General features: G+C 38.0%; 1 protein-coding gene and 1 long non-coding RNA gene across 4 annotated transcripts in view; one reads left to right on the top strand and one right to left on the bottom strand.

Annotated features, from left to right (window-relative positions):
- Nucleotides 1–7,874: 7,874 nt before the first annotated feature.
- On the bottom strand, nucleotides 7,875–18,490 carry pld3 (phospholipase D family member 3). Of its 3 annotated transcripts, none has more exons than XM_074678672.1 (13): nucleotides 18,311–18,490; nucleotides 17,859–17,937; nucleotides 16,925–17,024; nucleotides 15,203–15,253; nucleotides 14,927–15,096; nucleotides 14,641–14,821; nucleotides 14,403–14,520; nucleotides 11,716–11,843; nucleotides 11,357–11,554; nucleotides 11,120–11,259; nucleotides 9,111–9,276; nucleotides 8,924–9,023; nucleotides 7,875–8,800 (listed from the first exon to the last, which is right to left on the bottom strand). In XM_074678672.1, the coding sequence occupies exons 3-13, from the start codon at nucleotides 16,949–16,951 to the stop codon at nucleotides 8,613–8,615; spliced, it is 1,467 nt and encodes a 488-aa protein (XP_074534773.1). In that variant the 5' UTR covers nucleotides 16,952–17,024; nucleotides 17,859–17,937; nucleotides 18,311–18,490; the 3' UTR covers nucleotides 7,875–8,612. The 3 variants fall into 3 exon arrangements, with proteins under 3 accessions (XP_074534773.1, XP_074534774.1, XP_074534772.1); XM_074678673.1 differs by having other exon boundaries at nucleotides 17,859–17,912; XM_074678671.1 differs by lacking the exon at nucleotides 17,859–17,937.
- Nucleotides 18,491–19,876: 1,386 nt separating this feature from the next.
- The window catches only part of LOC141797575 (uncharacterized), a 36,506-nt gene continuing 33,568 nt past the window's right edge, over nucleotides 19,877–22,814 (top strand). Inside the window, exons 1-2 of the long non-coding RNA XR_012599093.1 lie at nucleotides 19,877–19,956; nucleotides 21,225–21,311. This is a non-coding gene — a long non-coding RNA (uncharacterized LOC141797575). The remainder of the gene's footprint in view (nucleotides 19,957–21,224; nucleotides 21,312–22,814) is intronic.

Here is a 22,814-nt window from a genome sequence, read left to right as displayed (position 1 = left end):
TCCCTTTTTAGACTCTAGGGCAAAATCTCTTTTGCAGACTCTCTGGCAAAATCTCTCGGGACATTCTTACAAACTCCCCCACAGACTCTCTGGCAAAAATTGTGCACAGACTCTTTTGCAAACCCTCATGCAAACACTCTCACAGACTCTCTTGCAGACTCCTTTTTTGGAAACTCTCTCTCTCTAACCCACTTGCAAACTTATTGGCAAACCTCCTCTTTAGCTCTTTTGCAAACTCTCTTGTACACTCTCTTTCACAAGCTCTCTGTTGCAAACTCACCCCTTAATTTGACAGATCTTTTCATCAGAGATTGGAGGTTTTAAAAACTGAGAAGTTGATTTCAGACTTTCCTTAAATCGACTAACGTGCTACCAGAAGCTTCAGAGAATCTGACGCTCTGCGACACAAACTCTCCTGAGCGTCTGAATCCGTCTGCGTCATGTGTTACACATCTTTAATCTCTGGTGTGGGTTGTTTACTGTCTCTGTTTTACCATGTGTTGTTTTAAGCCCTGTAAGCTGTTTGTTTTGTCGCCGCCTGCGTCTCTTCTCACCGTGTTCAGAAACTGTTTCACCGTTTGTTTATTTTCTGTTATTTTTAAATCACAAATCATCTGCACATCCTCAGATTAACTCAGAGACGGGAAAAAAACATCTCATCAGGATGTTGTCTGAGGATATTCAGTGTTTTAATGATTGGAGTGCACTGAATCACACACACTCTTATCTCTCTCACACACACACACACACACACACACACACACACACACACACACACACACACACACACACACTCTCTGCTGGTGATTGGATGGGTGGGAGCTGGATGTTTAAAGGCAGACAGAAATAACCTCCTGGGTTGGGCTCGGCTGCGTTCCTCGGCTCCTGACAGCACTGAATAGTTTACACACCGAGAAGTGACATGTTGGAGATACCTCGGATAACTTGGAGTGTGTGTGTGTGTGTGTGTGTGTGTCCAGGTTTAGCTGTAGTGTTGGTGAGCAGCAAATGGTGGAGAGTCAGAAACAGAAAACAGAGAGATGTGACTTTTCTCTCTGTGTGTGGGTGGTCGTGGTGAAGCTCCTCTCCTCTCTCGGCTCTTTTTGGGTCACTTGGTGTGTTTTCATCAAACGGCACGTCTCCTCCCGTCTGCAGTCTGCAGAGACTGGGTGTGTTTGGTTCTCTCATGTGGACACACCCGTAAACACACACACACACATCCAGGGAGACACGGCCGGACTCTGACTCCTGACACAAGCTCAAACTCAGACGCTGCGTTTACTAAAACCTCAATCCTCAGGGGAGAGTCAAAGAATTCATCCTCACTTTAGGATGAATGACAAACTTATTTCTTCTCTTCTCTCTGAAGGTTTTTTTTTAAACACCCTGCTCACATTTTTAACCTGGAGAGCTTCATCTTCATCGCTGCCTGTCAGCTGAAGGAGTCTCAGAGTTTAAACCTGCAGCAACACTGCCCACAAGTGTCAGACATCTGCTACTGCAACACGACACACACCACCAGAAAACACAGGCTGCGAGGATCTGAACTCAGACTTTACACCCTAAGGTGTTGGATTATTTTACTCTGAACAAGAATCAATCACAGGAGAAGGTTTGTCTCCTACCTTTGGTTGAGTTTTACAGGATTTAGATCTGAAAATGTGACAGAATCAGAGTTTGAATCCTTTAATGTAACATTTACGATCCTGACACATAAAACCCCCTCCACACTTAAGGAATTTGGTTTAGTGATTTGAGGGTTGCTGGTTCAAGCCCAGGTGCGGACCAAGATTGGGAAATGGTAGCTGATAGCTGGGGGAGGTGTTGCCTTACGTTCCTGAGCACTGCCCTTGAGCAAGGCACCAAAACCCCTAACTGCTCAGCTGCACGCTGAGAGTGCAGCGCCATCACTCTGACCTCTCTAATTAGATGCTGTTTGTGCATGTGTGTATTTATAGCATGATTTAGAGTGTAAAAACAGAACTTTCCCCCAAGGGGATTAATAAAGTATCTGTAATCTAACCTAAAGTGTCCCCTGGGAGCCAACACGTGTTGAACTGTGCGTTCACACCAAAAGAGGCAAAAGCGGCAAGCGCGTAGGAAGTGAATCCATTTCCATAGAGAGCACGGCGTCCTGAGCGGCTAAAGCAGCTCCAGATGAGATTAGCTATGACGCAGTTCAGTGGCAGACGGTGGCAACCAATCAGAGTAGAGATGTCCTTCAACCGAGCGGGCCCAAAACAACAACACATGTAACTTTGGTTCCTAGTTCAGTCATGGATACAGAAAAGCTCATAAATTGTGTTCAGGCTCATCCTGTTCTTTTTAATATCGGCCTTTTTAGCTACCATGACCAACAACAAAATAATGTTGCCTGGGATCGTGTCGTGGAGATGGTAGGTTGTAGGGCTGGACAATTAATCGGATTTTAATCGTGATTTTAATTTTGCCATCTGACAATCATATAAACAATATAATCGAAGAAAAACAATTAATATGCCACACAGTGTAGATGTATGCAAGTTCCTGTGCTTCATAGCTCTTCTGTGTTCAATGTGCAGCCACAGCGAGTGTGTGTGACTTATGTGTATCAATAATACTGTATGTGCCAATTGCTGGTTCTTTAAAGTTGTGTTTAAATCAGTGCTGAAGTTTTTGAATAAATGAATAATTGTGTATATTAATTGTGATTTCAATATCACTTAAAGTAATCGGGATTCTTATTTTTACCATAATCGCCCAGCCCTAGTAGGTTGTTCTGGTGAGTTCAAAAAAAGTGCAGTGATAGCAGAAAATAGCGAAGTGAAGTGTGGCCTGTGGCAAAGATGTAGCCTAGCCTAGCATGCTAGCATTTCTTGCTTCATCTGAATGAGATGACACTAGGGCTAACTTTTTTCTGTAACGATCTGAGGTTTACACCGGGGGCGCAGTTTACTTTATTGTCAAAGTCTCCTGCTGAAACCCTCTGGATCCTTCTGTGGATGGCTTCGTACCGGACTGTGCGCCAGGATCTGTTGACCGGCTGGTGACCTGGTTTTCACTTCCTCCGCTCGTGACTGATTAGACGGTGATTTTACTTTTACTTATGTTCACGCTTTAAACTGAAGTTGAACAACAGCAGCAGATGCTGCTGTGAAGAAGTCGCTGTGCAGCTCCTTTAAATGACAAGAACGATGTCACTTTGACGTCAGTCACGTGACGACGAGTGACCAAAGCGGCTAAAATATTTTGCTGCTTTGGCTGCTGTTCGCTTTCTTGTGCGTGCTTGCTGCTTTTGCCTCTTTGTCTCTTTTTGTGTGAACGTGAAGTAAGTGTCCTCTTAGTAGACAAAACGCATGCTAAAGTGCTCTCTTTGGAGCTAAAACACGCACTAAGTTTGTCCTCTTGGAGCAAAAAGCACACTATTGTGCCCTCTTTTAAGCCAAATTAGACTTAGACTTCCTTTATTGTCATTACGCAAATAACACATCAGTGCACTTGGAATGAAATGTCGTTGCTATGGCTTCCGGGATTATAACAACACACAGTGATATTGTCCATAAATAAGTGTATAAAAATATGAAATACTTTAGTGCCAGAATAAATAATCTAAAAATAATAATGAATACAAGGGCTATGCAAGAGAAATTATTAACACTGTCATTTAAAAGTGACCTTTGACTATTGCAAATTGAAGCTGAGGTGTCGTCTTACTGCACAATGTGACGTTGAAATGACGTGTATTTAACGTAATTTTCGATTTCTTGCAGGTGCAGAATGAAAGTTTTTATTACGTCTTTTTTTGACCTCATATGGAGTTTAGATCAACGTTTAAAAAATGTATGGATCCACTTTGAACATCTCATTTTCAGCAGGATTTAGTCTGCAAATGACGTTAAAATGCTGAACATCATTACAACGCCCAAAAAAGTCAGATTCAGATGTCAAAATTTGTACCCATTTTGTACGTTGCTCTTCGACGGACCGACCCAATACTGACGTGATCTGCATGTCTCTACAACGTCCATTGTTTGGAGGGGCAGTGCCCTCTTTGAAGCAGAAACACATTAAACCCCATCCTTTTTTGGTTAAAACATGATAAACCTCCTTTTTAGGTGGCAAAAATGTGTGCTAGAGTGCCCTCTTCAGTTGTGAGCATGTACTGCATGTTCCTTTTCTTCCTTTTCACCCCTGTCCCTCAAAAAGTCTTTGCACGCCCCTGCACAGAGTTTTTGACTTCTCATCTCTTTCATTTCTCATTTGACAAAGATAAAAGGTCGAAATGTGCACACAGGAAGATAAGAAGAAGATAAGAAGATAAGTTTGAGCAGGTGAGTGAGCAGGATGTACCTTCATCAGTCGAAGGGCGGCAGGGCAGGGCAGAGGGACTTGATCGGAGTCAGACTGAGAAAAAAAACCAACAGATCATCCATTATCAGCCACATTATCACTGCATTTCCACTTTCTCTATTCTTTTAACCTGTATCATAGAGGTAAAATATTAAATTTTTCCAAGTTTAAGATCAGAAAATGAACTTTTTACGCAGCTGTTACACACAGGAGCCGTCTCCTCTCACACATAGCCGTTAACAGCAGCTGTATGTCTAATATTAGCCTATAGAGCTGGACATATATGGTCAGATATGTATGTCACACCATGTGTCGTATGGACAGAGACGTGTTGGTGCGTAAACCCGCAGTGAAGGAGAAACAGGAGAAAAGTAAAAGCGACAGAAACTTTTTTTTTAACGAACTTTTTTAAAGTTAAAACAGAGAAAAACAGTTTTGATCAGTTTAGGACCAGAGACCGATGTCCTCCTCTCTACATACCGTCACTCCTCCGCTCTGGAAACGCTACAGCCTCTCCCACGGTCACAGCTTTACGCACCGGACACACCGCGTGTCCGCGCGCGCGAGAGGACGAAACACGCGTCCGTGACCCTCCGTGGATCAAACTTTAACAAATCAGGAAACTTTCTGGTGAAAGAGCTGACAGAGCCCACTGCAGAGATGTGTGTTCGCCGCCATGTCCGCGGTGCTGACCGGTCCCAGCGCCGCTCACGCTCCTCCTCCTCCTCCTCCTCCTCCTCCTCCTCCTGCTCCGCGCGCTGCACGCGCTCACAGGAATGTATGGAGGCAGAAAAAGCGCAGCGGGTCTTTGTACAGTGAGGGACAGAGCTGTACAATGTCCCAGCAGGAGGACAGGGGACAGGACAGCTGCTGTTTAACGATTAATAACAGAGTGGAAACAATAAAAAGTTTTCATGAGGAGAAACAGCAAAACCATCCTGTCAGATCCTCTTTCTCCTCATTTCATCACAGACTGCAGCTTTTTCACCTGCAGCTCTTTCTTTGCCCTGAGTCTGTTTGTTTTAGTAAAAACAGTTTAACTTCTTCATCCTGTTGACATGTTTGACAGAAAGAAGCTGTTGGACGGTAAACAAACCTGCTGCAGCTCAGCTGGAGGACCAGGCAAGTTTCAAGTCTCTAAAACTTGTCTTAAAGAGGGACATCAAGTCTATTTGTCAACATCGAAAGTGCCTTCTCTAAATATGCTCAAACATTCTTGATCCATCTTTACAGTCTGATGAAATCAAAGATCACCTGTCCCTCAGGTGTCTCCGATCCCAGGTGATAAGTGGTCAGTTTTCTGCAGTTTTGTGCTTAACATCAGCAAACTCTGCTTTTGACCAAGGAACATGTTCTCCACTAGGGGGCGGTATGGGGAAAATGTGTCAGGATGTTTTTATGTCAGGATCAGGATCAGGGTTTTATTCAAAAGACTATTTTGACCTGGGAACAACATTTTAACCCCAAATATTTCTGATTTTGGCTTCTCTGCATCATTTCATTACTGTAATCTAGTCGTGTGTTCCCTTACGTGTTTTTTTAACTCTCACATTTTCACAGTTAGACTGAGATTTAACATTTGGAATTCGATTTAGAATTTAGATTCAACATTTAGATTAAGATTTAGGATCTATTTAGAAATAGCATTAGTATATAGATTTTACATTAAGATTACAAATTCAGATTTAGATATATATTTAACATTTAGATTAGTATTTTAATTTAACAGTAAAATTTGACATTTAGCATTTAGATTTAACATTTAGCTTTGGGATTTAGATTGAAGATTTTGATTAAAATATATATTTAAAATTTAGATTTAGTTTTTCAGTTTAACGTTTAGATCAAATATTTAGTTTACTATTTCGATTTTAGATTTGAATTTAACATTTAGATTCAGATTTATGATTTGGACTCTTTTTTTCATGTGTTAACTTTTTTTTTACAAGTATAAAGAACATTCTGTTTTTCATGATTTTTGGTCTCAATTGAAAGAAAAAGGAGCTAAAAGTGAAACATCCTGATAAATCCATTTGTCTTAAGACGTAGAGACGTAGAAGTTGTTGAGTTTCTACAGAATGTACAGAACTTTAGTTTAACACAAGCAGCCTATGAACAGTCCAGATGTTGTTTTTGTTTTTGATTTGGATAAAAAATTTTTTTTTTTTAATGTATACAAGATATAGAACAGGATCAATCTTAGTGACAGTTAAAACATTGTTAGATTAAAGCATGGGGCCCATATCAAAATGAACCTCAGGTCTGACTCTGGACCGGCCCGTTGGTTAAAATGAACAGTTCAGTATTTTTCCTGCCGCATTTTCTGCAGGCACAGCAGAGAGAGTTACTCCTTACATTCAAACGTCACTCTAAGAATTAACTTGTCAGGTGAATAAATTAATGGATATTAAATTATGGAAAAAAATTAAAATACTTTCATCTAGCAAGACCCCAATTTGTTGAAATAAATAAATATGTTGTGAGAGCATAGAGTATTGGTGTGACTACTACTTATTTTTAGTTTATCTATCTATCTATCTATCTATCTATCTATCTATCTATCTATCTATCTATCTATCTATCTATCTATCTATCTATCTATCTATCTATCTATCTATCTATCTATCTATCTATCTATCTATCTATAATAGTTGTTCCCATCTTAATTTGTTTATATCTTTATATCTTTAAAATATATTCACTAAGGTAAGCCATTTGAACCGTGAATGAGGAGGGAACGCAGTGCATATGAAGCCCTGCTGTACATTGAGCTGTGGGAGAACAGCTGTGTCTATTACACTTCATTTTGAATTTTTTTTTATTAGCCCATCAACACATCTTGTTTTATCAGCATTAAACACACTGTAAATATCACTGAGTGTTGAGCTGCACAGACAGCTCATCCAGCTCCATATGAACTGCATTTCCCTCCTCACTCATGGTTCAAATGTCTTCCCTTAGTGAATATGTCAGAACAACCTTTACAAATTAGGTTGGACCCAACCATTAGAAGTAAGAAAAACTAACAACAATATTTTATGTTCACACAACACATTTACAATTAGTTAATTCAACAATTTTGGGTCTTGCAAAATGACCAATGAGCTGTCACATCAAAAATGACTTAATTAGTTATTACCAATAGTAGAAACAAAGTTTACAAAGTTATGTCCAGATGCACGGCAACAACAAATGGGGTGTCCCCGAACACATCCAGATCTTTACCCTCGAAGATGATGCCCAGATTGTCTGGGATCTCTGAGGCCTATTGCACATTACTGCCACCTCCTGGTCTGGAGAGGTGTTGCAGATGGGCTTCCTGCCGAAACCCATTAGGTTGAGTTTACATAAAAACAATTTGCAGTCTTGACAATTTTGCACGAAACTTATCCTTAAACATGAAATAATAAAGTAGAAGCTACATGTTTTACCGATGCTGATAAAACAAACATGTTTGCTCTTTTTGAGTGTAGGTGAACTGATTCTTTAACGTTTTTCTTTAAACACCATAACAAAAATGTGCCATAGTGAGCATAAAATCCTTAAAGAGACCTGAACAGGATGGATTCAGACATTTATTCAGACTCTTTACAAAGAGGAGGAAGATAATGACACCAACACACCATCACTGCTCCAAAGCTTTCATGAACACGCCTCTTTGGAGAGTCGCCATAACAACCGCCTCCTCACTAATTGGTAGTTTCCATCACTCCACACGGTGGAAATTAGATGAGTTCATCCTCAATGAGAGCTGCTGCTGCAAAAAAAAAAAACTCCAATCCACGGCAGACTTCAATTAAATCTATTTATAAAAGCTGAAAAACTTTAAAAACATGTTTGAGGATTCATGATTCCAGCAAATTAAAGAGATAAAAACAGAAAAGACTCAAACTTTCCTCCCTGAGATGAGCTGAGAAATAAAACGCTCCTGTTGAAGCCAGCACAGAGACATGCTTTAGATTCACACCCAGCTGCTTCCTCCTGTTACATCTGATTTCAAAGCAGCGTTATAACAGATGAGTGGTTTGTTTCATGCTAACAGCAGTGACGTGCTAAGAAGTTGTGGCCTTACACTAAAACCAGCTGATGACTGAGTTAAGCCGTCACTTCCTGGGTTTAATAAATGCACTTGGCACATAACTCTGTAACTTTAGGTCAACTTTTGACCTCTGCTCTCCTGACACGACTCTCTGAGTGTCCGCGGGCTGCTACAATCTGTAAATGGAGTAAAAATGAAAACAGCAGCACTGAAATGTGCTGAACAGACGCGTCAGCTGAAGAAACTAACACAAGTTTTTGAAGTTCGTATTCTCGGTGAGAGGCGTGCTGTAGGCAGAGCTCCAGTCTCGCTCAAACACATCCTTCAGCTGTGATTGGACGGTCGGCTCCGGGGACTCCGAGGCCGTCTGGTTCACGACCAGCGCAGAGCCGGCTGTGCTCACGAAGTAGTCGCCTGACCAGTTAGATGTACCTGAAGACAAAACAAACATCTCATCAGGAGATTTATCCTGATACAGTCACAGTCGGGTCATTTGCAGAGTTTGATGCCCTAAAACAGAAACTTTAAAGCTCTTTCTAGTTTAAAGTGTCTCACCTATGTAAGCGATCTTGTCGGTCACCATGTATTTGTTGTGGTTGACTCTGGCGAAGGGAATCTCCTTCTGCTCAGGGGTGGCCGGCACCACAAACAGCTTCTGCAGATCAAAGGAGAGCAGGAGAGTTACTTTCTGACAGGACAGACAGACTCTGGACTCAGACAGGAAGTCGGCGGCAGTACGTACCACCTGGACGTCCAGTTTGCTCTTGGGGTCGTGAACTGAAGCCAGAGACTTGAGGAACGGGAACATGACAGGCTGAGTGCTGGCCCAGCAGCTGATCAGGAGACGCACTTTGACTCTGCGTTCATACGCCGCTCTCCTCAGCTGGGTGTCAATGTCGGCCCAGTACCTGCAGGGGGCGCCACAGACAGGATAGAAATCATGTTGATTTTGTTGAATTTTTCTGATCTAGAGGCTCAAAATAATGTTGATAAAACTTCTGGATAATTTTCACTGAACACACTCAACTTCATTTTTTCTTTTTAATCTTTAAATAAAGCTGAATGAGATAAAAAATTAAGGCTTTCCGGCACAACCTGTGTCAAGCTTGGCCCCAAATCTTTGTCTGTTTTCCAAACAGACAAACCAGCGGTGCCTTATGATTTGGTGGAAATTCAGTGGGTAGTTTGTGAAAAAAGAGTAAACTCTGCAGTATGACAAGTTCATTTAAGTTTTTTTAAAAACACATTTACTTTTTCAAACCACACTGACTCAGTTTTTCCACTAGCTATGAAGTAAAACTCAGCTGTTCTGGCTTTATTTTCATTTAATGATGTTACTCCTCTTGTTTAGTTTTATAAATATTTGATTAATTTGTAATTTAGCTTTTCTGTTACTGTATAGTTCCCGTGTCTTTACCAGTAAGTGATTTATAATAAATGCTCCATCTACCAATCAATTTGAAAATCAATAAGTGAAATGTCAATAAGTATGGAGGACCAAAAGTGCCAAAATTAAAAATAATAAATAAAAATAAATAAACAAATAAATAAATAAAAGTAAAAAAAAACCTATATATATTTATGCATTGATAAATAAATGAATAAATAAATAAATAAAAGTAAAAATAAATAAAAAAGTAATGAATCTTGGTATTTTAAATGCTCCATCCACCAACCAATTTGCATTTGCATTGGTAAATAAATTAATAAATTAATAAAAGTTAAAATTAATACAAAAATAATGAATCTTGGTATTTTTGATGCTCCATCTAACAATCAATTTTCATTTCAATAAGTGACATATCAAGACATACCTATCAGTTGTTTTTACATTTATAATAAAGTTTAAAAAAAATCCATTAGCTGTTTACATTGAATGACATTGATGAAGTTGATTTCTTAGTCGAGGTTAGCTGTGGTTACATTATTTTATATAGGGTAAAAACACACACACAAAGAGAATAACAAAAACAAAGAGAAAAAGCACTTCCTCAGGCACTAGATGGCAGCTCCAAATAACTTGAGTAAGTAGTGCTTATTTGTATAGCACCTTTCAAAGAGAAATCTTACAAAGTGGTTTAAATAGACAAAATAATATTTAGCAAACCAGAAAAACACATTCACAAATATTTCCATAAATTGAAGATTTGAGTCAAGTTGGTCAGACAGGTTCAAAGAAATGCCTGCTTAAAAAGTGAGTTACAATAATCCAGCCATGATGATACCAAGGCATGAATAACCATTTCCAGTTCCAAATAAGATAAAATAAAACTCAGTTTTGAGATGTTCCTAAGATGGAAAAAGCAAATCTGTGTCAAGGCCAGGATGTGTTTATCAAAGTGGATGTTCTGATTAAAGATAACACCAAGATTTCTCAGGCTAGAGTAAACACTTTGTTCAGGGACCCAATACGGCTAGTAACATTAGGGACGGTGCCTTCAGGAGCGACAATCAAGACTACAGTCTTAGTGGCATTAAGCTGAAGGTAGTTGTTACTGAAGCACTTTGTCACACTAAGGTTTTTCTGTCCAGTTTAAATTCCTGTTGAATTGTAAAACAGAGAATGAAAGAGATCAAGTGTCTGCAGCCCCTGTTAAAAGCTGTGGCCTGATAACGGCACTCAATGTCAACTCAAGAGGCCAAAAAATTAAGAAATCTTCCTGAGAATTTTCTGTCAGCTGCAGAAATACACCCGACCATCTCAGCTACATTTCTGTCCTGAACTCCACATAAATCTGAGAATAGTCGTACCTTTTAGGATGAGAGAACTCCATGGTGGGCAGGTAGTTCATGACAGCGATGTAGATGAAACTCTGAGCGTCCTCCATCACACTCAGGATGGACTCCAGGTCTGGAGTCCTGCCGGCTGCACAGAAAGACGGAGGGGAACTCTGACAGAGAAGGGAGTGAAGAGGTCTGATGAATTTCATGATTAATTTTTCATTGCAACATTTCCCCAAATCCTCCCCCTCTCTGTTTGTAACTCACCGACAGGTAGACGCTGGACATGGTGTCGTTGAGCGGCAGCTGAAGGGGCGTGTCCTTGTTGTAAAGCGTGGAGAAACTGTTGGGCCACGGTGACGGTATTGTTTGACTCTCCCCCAGGAACCAGTACGCTTCAAAGATCTTCCCCAGGTCTGAAGCCAGACAGCTGCAGTTGTAGACCACAGCGCCGAGCTCCTTCACCTGCAGACGTTTTACAGCACGTTGGGTTTAACATGTGACAGAGACTGAGCCAACTCAAGAACTTCCTCTTGAAAGCAGAAGGAAACAAACTCAGCTTGGATCCGACAAGCTGTCAGTCAGCACAAAGGCTCGGCTGTCTCTGAGAGTGTGTGTGTGTTAACCTGTGTGAGCGACCTCCAGTCCATGTTGGCGCTGCCGATGTAAATGTGTTTCTTGTCCACGACCCAGAACTTTGTGTGGAGGACGCCTGAGGTAAGTTTCTTCATGTTCACTGTCCTGATGTGAGCTCCTGAAACACAAACACACATCGACAAGAAGTTAACGCTCAAACAGTCTCAGCCCTGGCCTCATCTGCAAAAACATTTCATCTGAATTAGTGCTGTCAGGCGACTAAGAGAAAATTAATCTAATTAATCGCATTTTAATCTGCTTAAGGTCCCCAAATAAAGACTTTGCATGACTAATCTAATGAAAACACAAGAAGAGAAGATTTGTTAATCCACATTTTTTTTCAACTGGCCAATATCAAAATGTCCGTGTTCTACTGTGGGTGAGAGCAGTGTGCTCTTTGGACAAGAGCTCAGCATGGATATGAGGAGAAGATGTGAGATGACAGAGACATAGAGAGACGCTGCAAGTCAGAAAAGTTCGGGCAGCTCACGCTCCAACTGAGGATGTGTCACATTAGTTCAGAGAGGAAGAGCGGCGCCATCGTGAGAAAAGACGACGGAGATCATGGAGAGGATCAAAGGATGAAGCGTCCGAGATGAACGCGATCTAAAAAAAGTATGTTTTGTCTTTTTTTTTGATCAAAGACAGAGAGAGAGACATAAAAGAGAGTCCACTCTTCTTAGGTAGTTTTGGGTCTTGAAAGATCGTTCAAGATGCTCTGAAAATGGCTGGCAGCTGATGAGCTAATCACATTAATCTTTTAAAAAGCATTTATTTGGATTGTAATTAGTTAATCTAATTAACGCGCTAAAGTGACAGCCTTATTCTGAATATAAGAGTGGTTCTATAATTAGAGGAACATTTCAGGTATACAAAAAAAGTGAAAAAAAAGTGCTTTTTTGCTTCATATTTCTTTGATTGCAAATGATACACCTGGAATTTACAAAATTCATTAGTTGGCAAGCTTAAGCCCTCATGAATTCTTTAATATTTAAGTAATAAAAAAATGGAGCATAATTTTGTCAACCGTGTGATGGACAAAAGTTGTGACTATTTTCCCAACATAAATCCATATTTTACTGAATTTAGAGTTATTCAATATTTCTATGCAAAACCGCTCTCTAGAAATGTCCCTCATCATTTATATCACAGTTAAGACAAAATCTAAAAGAACTATTGCTCAAAAATTACAATAACACGGTTGATATTTTCTCCATGGCACCACCTGACCTCCATCAGCTCATATTTCTGCTCGTTTTCTTCATAGTTTGGTCTTTATAACATCTACAGTAAGAACAGCATAAAATGTTGGTAACACAGTTGATGAACAGTTAATGTGCCCCATGTACAGACAATCGTTCAGATGAAATGTTGATGAGGAGGAGCTGAAACATGCCACACTTTCTTAAAGGTTTCCACCAAAAAGGATGTGACCTCAACCGATTGAAGTCATGTGACTTTGGAGAAAACCATTGCTGATTTATAGGTTTTTTTTTAGTGGGTAACACAGTTGACGCTGATTATTTGAAATTATTTTATCAAAATTAACTATTTAAATAGTTATTAAAACACTTTTGCCATGTTTTAATGATTATTTTGAGCAAATAATACTGAAAAATATAGCTGTAAGTATAGCGACCCACTGTTGGTGGTCCCTTTATGCTTATTTCAACTCCACTGTGAGAGTTTCATGCCTTTATAATGAGTGTGTGAGAAAAACATAGCATTTTCCCGCCTTCAATGAGTCACATGACCAGCTGCACGGAACTTCTAATGACTGTGTGACATCACCACCAACTGCTGCCCCCTCATGAGAGGCATTCACAGAAGTTTTGGAAAGAACTGTGCCTGGATGCCACAATTTTCACCATATGTGTCTTAAAATATGATATTTTTGTAGGAAATTTTGTCAGGAATCCATCTATGTCATTTTTAAAGCTGTACGACTTTGACTTTTTTGTGTACAAGCCAAAATGCCGCAGTTTGTGGGGAGCTGGATCATCTGCTCCCAGTCATTCTTAATGGGGAGCTGAGAGGGCTTCTTATGGGATCACCGACTTTGAGGGCTCATCATCGGAAAACTGTTTTAGAAACGACAAAATCCTGAATAGCTTTTGTAGAGCAGGGTCCAGATAGTCATCTCAGCAAATTTCAAGCCGATACCATTTACAGTGTCAGAGAAGATAAGTTTGAAAAAGGGTAAAAATTTCGTGAAATTTGACTTTGAAAGGCAAATAGTGTACTTCCTGTTGGAAATAGGTCAGGAGTGTGAGTGTATGATTTTTGCGTCTCAATGAGAGGAACATTTTGACATTGGTTTGATGTCTGTACGACGTTCCTACTGGGCACAGACGGCGTTTGAGTGAGCCTAGGTGGCGCTACAGAGCAAATCATGGGACGTTGGGGGTCAAGTTTGGTATCTTATCAAATATTCTCAGATTCTGGGGTGTGTGCCAATTTTGTTTTGCATGATTTGCATTTTTTTGCTTAATAAATGATGAAACCTGTTAACTTTTGTATTAAATGAAAGTGAAATATCAGCCAAATGACCCTCTGTAAATTTAAAGTCATTGCTTGAAATTAATATTTAGTAAAATTGATTTGAAATGCACCACTAATTATAGAATCAAAATCAAACATCAAACCCATCAGTCTGACATGAGAAACGCTGAGTCACCTGAGTCGTTGAGGAGTCTGAGGTCATCCTGCGGTTGACTCTCCTGTGGCGCATTTACAGCGATACGAACAGAAACTTTCCCAGAAAGCTCAGCGAGTTTCTTCAGCACCGTCTCCCCCTGTGAACACACGACGGAGCAGACGTTTAATCCTCAGCAGGAGGTCAAAGCTACAGGATAAAAGCGTGTGAACATGTTTTTAGAGCGCTCTGCTATCAGTCGCTCACAGCTCTGGCCGACCTGATAAGCTGTGGGCTCCTGAGTGCCTGTATCCTCGTTGGTGAGCGTCCAATAGAAGGAGGCGATGTCGACGCTGCTGCGAGCCTCAGCCATCAGGTTCACCCAGGCCTGGAAAATGGAAGGGTGTGTGGTGCTGGAGTTAAACTCCAGACCTTCAGGGATGCTCTCCACGAGAACGATGCTGATGGGGAGAAAAGATCTCGGTAAGAGGATTTACAAACTGTACTTCTTCTTCTTCTTTTAAGTTAAAAAGCGAAGGATCCAGGAGTTGAAGATGTTTTCTTACTTGCAGGAGTCCGAGCAGGACTCTGTGTGGGGCGGGAGGAGGCTGCTGCTCGAGGACCGACTCGGGGTGGGAGGTGTGGGGGAAACCCTCGGGGTGAGGAGGTTGTAGAGCGCCAAAGCAGCCAGCAGCACAGTGGCTACAGTGGCGAGAGCGATCACACACCTGGAGTACTGGAGGGAAGACGAGACATTCAGAGTTACAGCTGCTAATAAAACTTTAAATCCTTCCTCACTACTGTAATTAATTTCAATGTGTGTGTGTGTTTCTGGAACATACCAGCTCTGCTTTACGGTTGGATTCTTCCCTCCTCCTCTCCACATCCACCAGCTACGAGTAAAAAGACATGAAAAAAATCAGGAAACGTGACGTTGAGGATTCGTTATTTCCAGCTCAATGAAATCATGAAGTTCTTGGGACTCATGCAGAGGCAGGTGAAGGTGTAAAATCAGTGAAGCTTTCAGGCTTTTCTCCATTTAGACTTTATCTCATGTTTGTTTTTCCTTTCAGGATGAAAGTCCTGTTCTATCAGGGCTCTTATTTCTGCCAGTTTCTGTGAATAATATCTCAAACATTCACACTTTCTCCACCCTCACTGGTTTAAGTCTTTTTGAGGATGTACACAGTTAACGCCTGAGTTAACAGAGACAATCAGCTGTAACCTTGTTTGAATTTTAAAGTGAAAGCGTTTATGGAATGGGGATGTGAGCGTGAGCTGAGAGGGTGCGATATGAGTCACCGTGAGAATCTGACACAATAAAGGGAAACTTCTGCTCTGAATCACAAGTTTATTAGTATTCGTGCACATTATTCATGTTAACCACAGATCTGTTTCCTGCGAAAAACTACAAAATGTATAAAATTCTAGACAGTTAAAATCTATGGAAAGATAATCTAAATGATAAATTCTTTGACTTTATATTGTACATGTAATGTCTTAGTTTTTAATTTTTAATACATTTGCAAAAAAATCAATAAGCAATTCAATTTCAAAAATGTGCAAAAAAAAAAAAAAATTCGAAGTCTTTGAATTTTTTAAAATAAAATTGGCAATCTTTTTAAAAACTTGTGTTTTCAAAAAATTAGTGTCAATTTCAAACAATATTGAAAGGTAAAAAAATTGCAAAAATTCTAAACAGTTTTGAAATATCAGTTTACGAAAATTAAAAAAATATTCCAAATTTTAAAAAAAAATGCAAAAATTGTCGTAATATCAGAAATTTGAAAAATTTCCAATTTTCTTGAAATGTCAAAAAATTTAAGCAAAAATTCAAAACAGTTTCGAAATATCACTTTGCAAGCGTTCTAAAAAAAATTCCACATTTCATTCCAAATTTGCAAAATTTGCAATTTTCTTGAAATGTCTGAAAATGCCTAATATTCTAAACAGTTTCAAAATATCAATTTGCAAGACTTCTAAAATTTTTCCAATCCAAAAAATCAAATTGCACACATTTTGGGAATTTCAGACATTCACTAACTTTGCAATTTTTTTCCAAATTTAAAAAAATCTGCAAAAATTTCAAACAACTGAGAACTTTCAAAAATTCCTAAATTTTTGAAATATTTGATTGAAAAAATTTGCAAATATTTCAAAAAACTTAAAACTTTAAAATATGCCTGAATGCTTGACTTTTATAACACATATTGGTTATATAGCTTTACTTATCATTTGTTGCTGTTTACTAATGTATTGCCACATATCAAGCATGTTGTCAGTTAAATGAATTGGAGGATCTGTAGGAGTTGAAGCAGAGCGTGGCAGACTTTAGTGCAAGATGTGACGGATAAATAGCTAACAAAAATGTTAACGCATGTTTTTTTTTTGCATCAACATCTTTAATCATCAATATCCACTGTAAGATAAATTAAACAGAAAAGTGAGACATTTTGTTACAGCAGCGAAAAATCCCCCATGGCAGATCAATCAAGACTATTCTATTTTATTCTTCTATTAAGTTGCAGACATGATTGAAGAAAAAGCACAGAAAAGCTCCTGACCTGGTCGTACGGGATGTCCGTCTTCATTTTCTCAGGCTGACTAACTCACAAATGAACAGCTTCACTCGTGCTGACGCGAATCAGATAAGGTTTTATGGTTCTGAAAACAAAGAGAGGAACAAAAACACAAATGTTAAATCTCATTATTATGTTTCTGTAGCAGTAACTGGAAGAACAGACCAAAAAGAAACCTGCCATCAGTTCAGTTTCTTAAAGTACAACAGAAAAAAAAGATTGATTTGACCCAAACAGTAGATTCATAGCTGTAACACAGCATTGTCTCTCTTATACACATGCAAATACACTTTCACAGGCTCAACAAAGAGAAGGTGCTGGATGTTTTCAGCACCACAGAGTGAATTACCAACCCAGCTTTTCTCTCGCACAAAGACACACACAGACGGCAACCAGTTGGTGAGCAGAGGCTGTTCGTGACAGAGATAAACCTAAACACAGACACTGTTTAGCTGGACATGGAGGTCTCGTGATTGATGCAAACTGATTGCTTAAAGAAAAAGGAAGTATGGGCTTTCTTAATGCTGACAGTGACAGTCTGACTCAGTGGTCACATCAGAGGCCGGTCTCACTTAAAAGACACATGTGACTCATTTTATTCCAGTCAGCGAAATAAAAACACTCAAGTTTCACTCAAGTTGGTTTCGAGGGAAACTAATTCTTGAGGCAGACCAGTCAGTGAAAAGTGACATAAACCTGTAAGGAAACAGTTCACATGAGGAAAACATTTCCTGATGGAGCTGTGCTTGACCTAAATAGCACAGTTAACACAAAGTTACTGAAAGTGTGATGATGAAGGAGGAAGAGAGTTTTAAAAATCTGAATTGTTAGAAACTTTGCACTAAATAAAGCCAACAAACTATCCTCTTAACAAACTGTAATTTTCCTTTTGAGGGATGAATTAAAGGTATTACTTTACCTTAGAGTCTATCAGATCTCTATGACTGACTGCTGGAGAATGAAGGTCTGTTAGCTGAGGACAAAGAGGGTTTGTTTATCTGTGCAAAGAAGCAACAAATCACATTAGGAAGAACAAATGACTCAAGAGATTTGGCCTGAGCTGCAGAAATGAGTCAGGAAAAAACTGATCGTTGAGTGAAAAAGCTAAACTGACTTATTTAATGACCTATGGGAAAGATAAAACAGGCTTAGCTAGCTTTCAAGCTAAAAATATACATCCATTTTAGCGGAAATGTTTTTTAAAAAGGCAGTAACTGAACAAAGCAAACTAATCCTGGCTTCAAATGTTCAACAATGAGACACATTACAGAACCATTTACTGTAAACAGCTGCATTTGTACACAAAGAGTCACTGACACTGCAAAACAACAAAAACAACACACTTTCAGCTCAGAAAAACGAGTCACCCACCTGCTACGACACACTCAGGTTGATTTAAACCCAGCATTCAACACCTTCTTCGTCTATTCTCCACCCACGATAACATCCAGAGGTGTTTCTTCGCAGTTTAATCCATTAAAAAACTCACCAGCCGCCCGTTCACAACATTAAACACAGCGCAAGTACAGGCTGGACAGTGAGTGGGGTGGTCATGTGATCAACGCCGGGCAGCCAATTAGGAGCCAGCTTTACTTGTGACGTAGCAGAGGCGAGTTACAGTACTGCAACGCTACATATTGACCACAGGAGGGCGCTGCTTCTGCATATAACTGAGAGCAATGTTATAAATGCACTGTCATAGAATTGAAACAGAGAGAGAAGCTGATTTGTGGTCTCAAGAGAGAGAGTGTATGTTTTGACATGATCAACGTTCTTTATAAAGATTATAAGTATGTGTTACAAGATATTTCAAAATCAAAATAAGCTTCATTAACATGAAAATTAAAAAAAAAAAAAATTGTTGCCAAAGCCAATGGTAAAATAAAAGGACAAAAGAAACATAAAAAGCAAACAAATATTAAGAGCAAAGAGAGTAATAGCATAAAAAATAAAATAATAAAATATAATATAATAATAATAACAATAACAATAACAATAATAATAATAATAATAATAATAATAATAATAATAATAATAATAAAATTACAACAATACACTCCTTTCACCCAGAATCTTCTGTATTTGTTCTTTTTTGGGGGAGATTAAGACATTCAGGGCATACATGTGTAAATTTGGGGGAAATATGTCTCCAACAGGTGGTGACTAAATGGATCTCAGTTTTTACCTGTCCTGTGTTACAGAGCCTACAGACTCGCTGAGATCTCTAAAACCACTGATTTCTGTACTGACCAGTTTTAACAGCCAGTTTATGATCAGAGAGTCTGTATTTAGTGAGAGTCTGTTTCTTTAAAAGCTCTTTAATAACTGTCAAACAATCTGACTATTTAAATCTTATTTGTTGATTGACTAAGTTTATAACTTCCACTAATTGTAATATTTTAATATTTCTTCTTATTGTTATTATTGTTATAATCTGAAATCGGAAGTTGATAATGGCTTGTTGGTCATTATTTTGACCCCCCCCCCCCCCAAAAAAAAAATAAATAAAAATAAATTAAAAAAATAAATAAAAAATAAAAACAAAAATAAAAAATAAAAATAAATAAATAAATAAATAAAAATACATAAAAAATAAAAATAAAAAACAAACAAACAAACAACAAAAAACATTTATAGCAAATATATTATTTCAGTGTCTCAGACAAATACAGCTAAAAGAGAAAAATCTAAAATTAATTTTTTTTTTTTTAATTCAAGTGTTAGTATTAGATATTCTAGGTCACACTCCTGGCCAGTAGGTGGCGGGAATTCCCCATTTCGTTGTTAGGCAACCGGCTAAAAGAAGACGTTTTAGCATGACAGCGTCAGATTCAAATCCACTCACCTGGCTGTGAAATGAACAGTCTTTTAATCTGTATTCATGTGTTTAATTTTCTTAAAGTTGACTTATTGGTATGACATTGAAGTCACATGATTTGTAGCGACATAAAACGACATGTCTCAAGTGATGTCCAGTGGAAAAGGCTGACAGCAAACATTTTGTGCAGCTAGCTAAGGTAAGGGTAGAAATGCACACAAGCTGAAGTTTAATATCTTTATATAAGGGTAAACCTATGTACCAGGCCCATATTCTAACTCTTAATATGAACAGAATGTACGTTAAACACGATTACGTGAAGTCCTTGTGCTGCACATGCGCAGTCTTAATGAAGCTGAGGTAAACAATGCGCTCATTCAAATCACCCTCCTACAGTTTTATGATCAACTAGCCTTTGTTGCAGCTTGGTGGGTAATTTGGAGGATGTTATTGAGTACCTGAATATTAAGTGTATGCATTTTACACACACTGACCTTAACATGTAAGCACTTGTATAAAAAAGTGGATGTGTGTGATTATTTTTGCGAGAAAGGATCAGTAAAATTGCAGTTTTTACTGTTTCTCCTTTTTTTCCCTTTGACCTCGAAACACTTTGCCAATTTGTTTTTATCCGTTGTTTCTTATGCATGACTTGAATGATTTTAACTTTCACTTATAGCTGTTTCCTACTTGTCTTGCATGTATTTTAAAAACCATTTTTTCTTCTTATAAAGTGGCTTTTTTAATGTAGATTTTATTAATGTTTAATTGCAGGTGTTTTTTTTTTTTTTTTTTTTTTTTTTTTTTTTTTTACATATTTTTGTCCCCCATATATTATTATTATTATTATTATTATTATTATTATTATTATTATTATTATTATTATTATTATTATTTAATTTGATTTAAATATTTTATTATTTTATTTTATTCTATTTTGTTTTATTTTATTTTCATTTGTTCATTTATTTTCATTTGTTCATTTATTTTCTGAATCACTAATCTTGTTCAGGGTTGCCTACCCAGCTGTCATTGGGCGAGAGGCAGGGTACACCCTGGACTAGTCGCCAGTCAATCACAGGACACATAGACAGGCTTTATTTTATTTGATTATTTTACTTTATCTTATTCTTTTTTATTTTAATATTTTTGATTTTATTTGGTATGGTTAATGCAGTCCATTTTAACATCTGACCATATGGAAACTAGCCTTTGGGCCAACTTGACAGAAATTTTAGTTAATATGCACTGATATACATAAACTTGTTGATCATATATAATTCACTGTATCAAGAGTCATTTGCTTATGGACATCTAGAATTCTTTCCCTGGATTGAAAAGTAGAAATAATTATGTGATGATGAAAAATTGGAAGTATTTTTATTCATGTTTTTCTCCAATGCTTTTATTAATGGATGTCCTAGTTTTTTTGACTGTCAAATTACAAAACTGTCTTTCTTTGTTCAGCTTTTCCTGGGCCTCACTTTAACCAGCTGACTCAAGAAGTAGGATGGACAATATCCTGGAGGTGTTTACACAGCTACAAGAAAAGAGGTGAGACACTTCAAGAGAGTTGAGAATTTCAGCGTGTTTAAAGGATGACACAGTTAAAGACAAAAAGTATGTACTCAGAAAACGATGGCAAGTTTATTTCCACAACTGTCAGATTTAACTTTGTTGTATAATTTTGTATAGAATACCTCACAGTGGTCATATTTTTGGGGAGTTAAACTCATGATGCATCACACAACAAAGGCAGTTCCTCTTATTTTCCCTTGTAGTGAAGTGAAACTTCAAATATACTTGATCACATCATTAAACAAGTCTTGTGTAGCTTACAAATGCTAGTAATTTCATTTCATTTCATTGATTTATTTATTTGTTTACTCGAACAAGTCAAGAAAAAACCTGAAATAAAACAAAATGGAGATAAATAAGATGCACAATGTGCTAATAGCTTAGATCATTTTACCTTGTTCAAAAGGGTGTAGGATGAAGTTAGAAAACTTTTCTAGTCTTACTCCTTTTGTTTTTGCACATTTACAGTCTAATCTATCAGAGCATGTGTAGGAAAACTAAACAGAAGAAAAGAAATTGCCTCACAATAAAACAAAAAACACATTTTTTATTAGTTTAAGTTTGTTTTCATCTCACTCTTGTATCCACTTAGGACACGGGTTATATAAATCTGTTTGATCTGCATGTTTTCGTTTTTGTCAATGCAGTTTTTCCACAAATCAACTCTTTTAACTGATAACTGTTTGTTTTGGTGGTAGTATGAACTGGCTGTTCTTTTTTGAAAAAGCTTAACTCTCTGAGATTGTGATTATTTTCTCTTTTTTGAAGCAACTTTTGGATTTAGAGTAATTGATGAGTTACATCACATCCTGTGCTGGTAGATCATTTCAAAATACTCTGTTGATCACGTAGACCCTGTGGGTGGTCATTTGTCTATCATGGGTGTCATTAAGCTACAAGTTGCCTCTTTAATTTACCATCAGTTTAGTTGGGATGTATATGTTCCTCAGTCACCTTTTGATGTTGTAAATGTTTTTGCAGAGATTTCAAATTTAATCCAAATTTAAAGCTGTGACTGGGAATAAAAAAAGCTATCTGTCCCTTTTTCATTCGTGCAGTACATTTAGAAATAAAATATTTTTTTCCACCTTTAAGAATAAGCTGAATTAGCCCAAACCCTTTCTGCCCCTTCAACTTTTAAAGATGTCTAAATCAGGACTATTTTATTTGTGAATGAAACACATACTGTAATAAAAAAAAAGTGATGCTATCACAAATATTAGTTGGGGAGTATCTTATTTGATATCCTGCAGGAAACCTTAAAATTAAAACATTTATCAGATTTTGATCTTTTGCACTTATTTTTCTCAGTGCAAAGTTTGCAAATCTACTGTTAGGAATGAGTTACAATCGCCATATGTTCTGCATCTTTTTAAGAAAATAAATAAGAGGAAAATTATTTATCACCACATACAAAGATGATTCCTGCTTTCAAATGTTTTTTTTTTCATGAGTTTGAGTTTTATTTGCTTTGGTTCA

The sequence above is a fragment of the Halichoeres trimaculatus genome, unplaced genomic scaffold (assembly GCF_033239565.1).
Source record: "Halichoeres trimaculatus isolate MK-OKI-2021-1 unplaced genomic scaffold, fHalTri1.1 fHalTri1_scaffold_9, whole genome shotgun sequence".
Lineage (NCBI taxonomy): Eukaryota > Metazoa > Chordata > Actinopteri > Labriformes > Labridae > Halichoeres > Halichoeres trimaculatus.
This window is presented reverse-complemented; position numbering and strand designations above follow the sequence as displayed.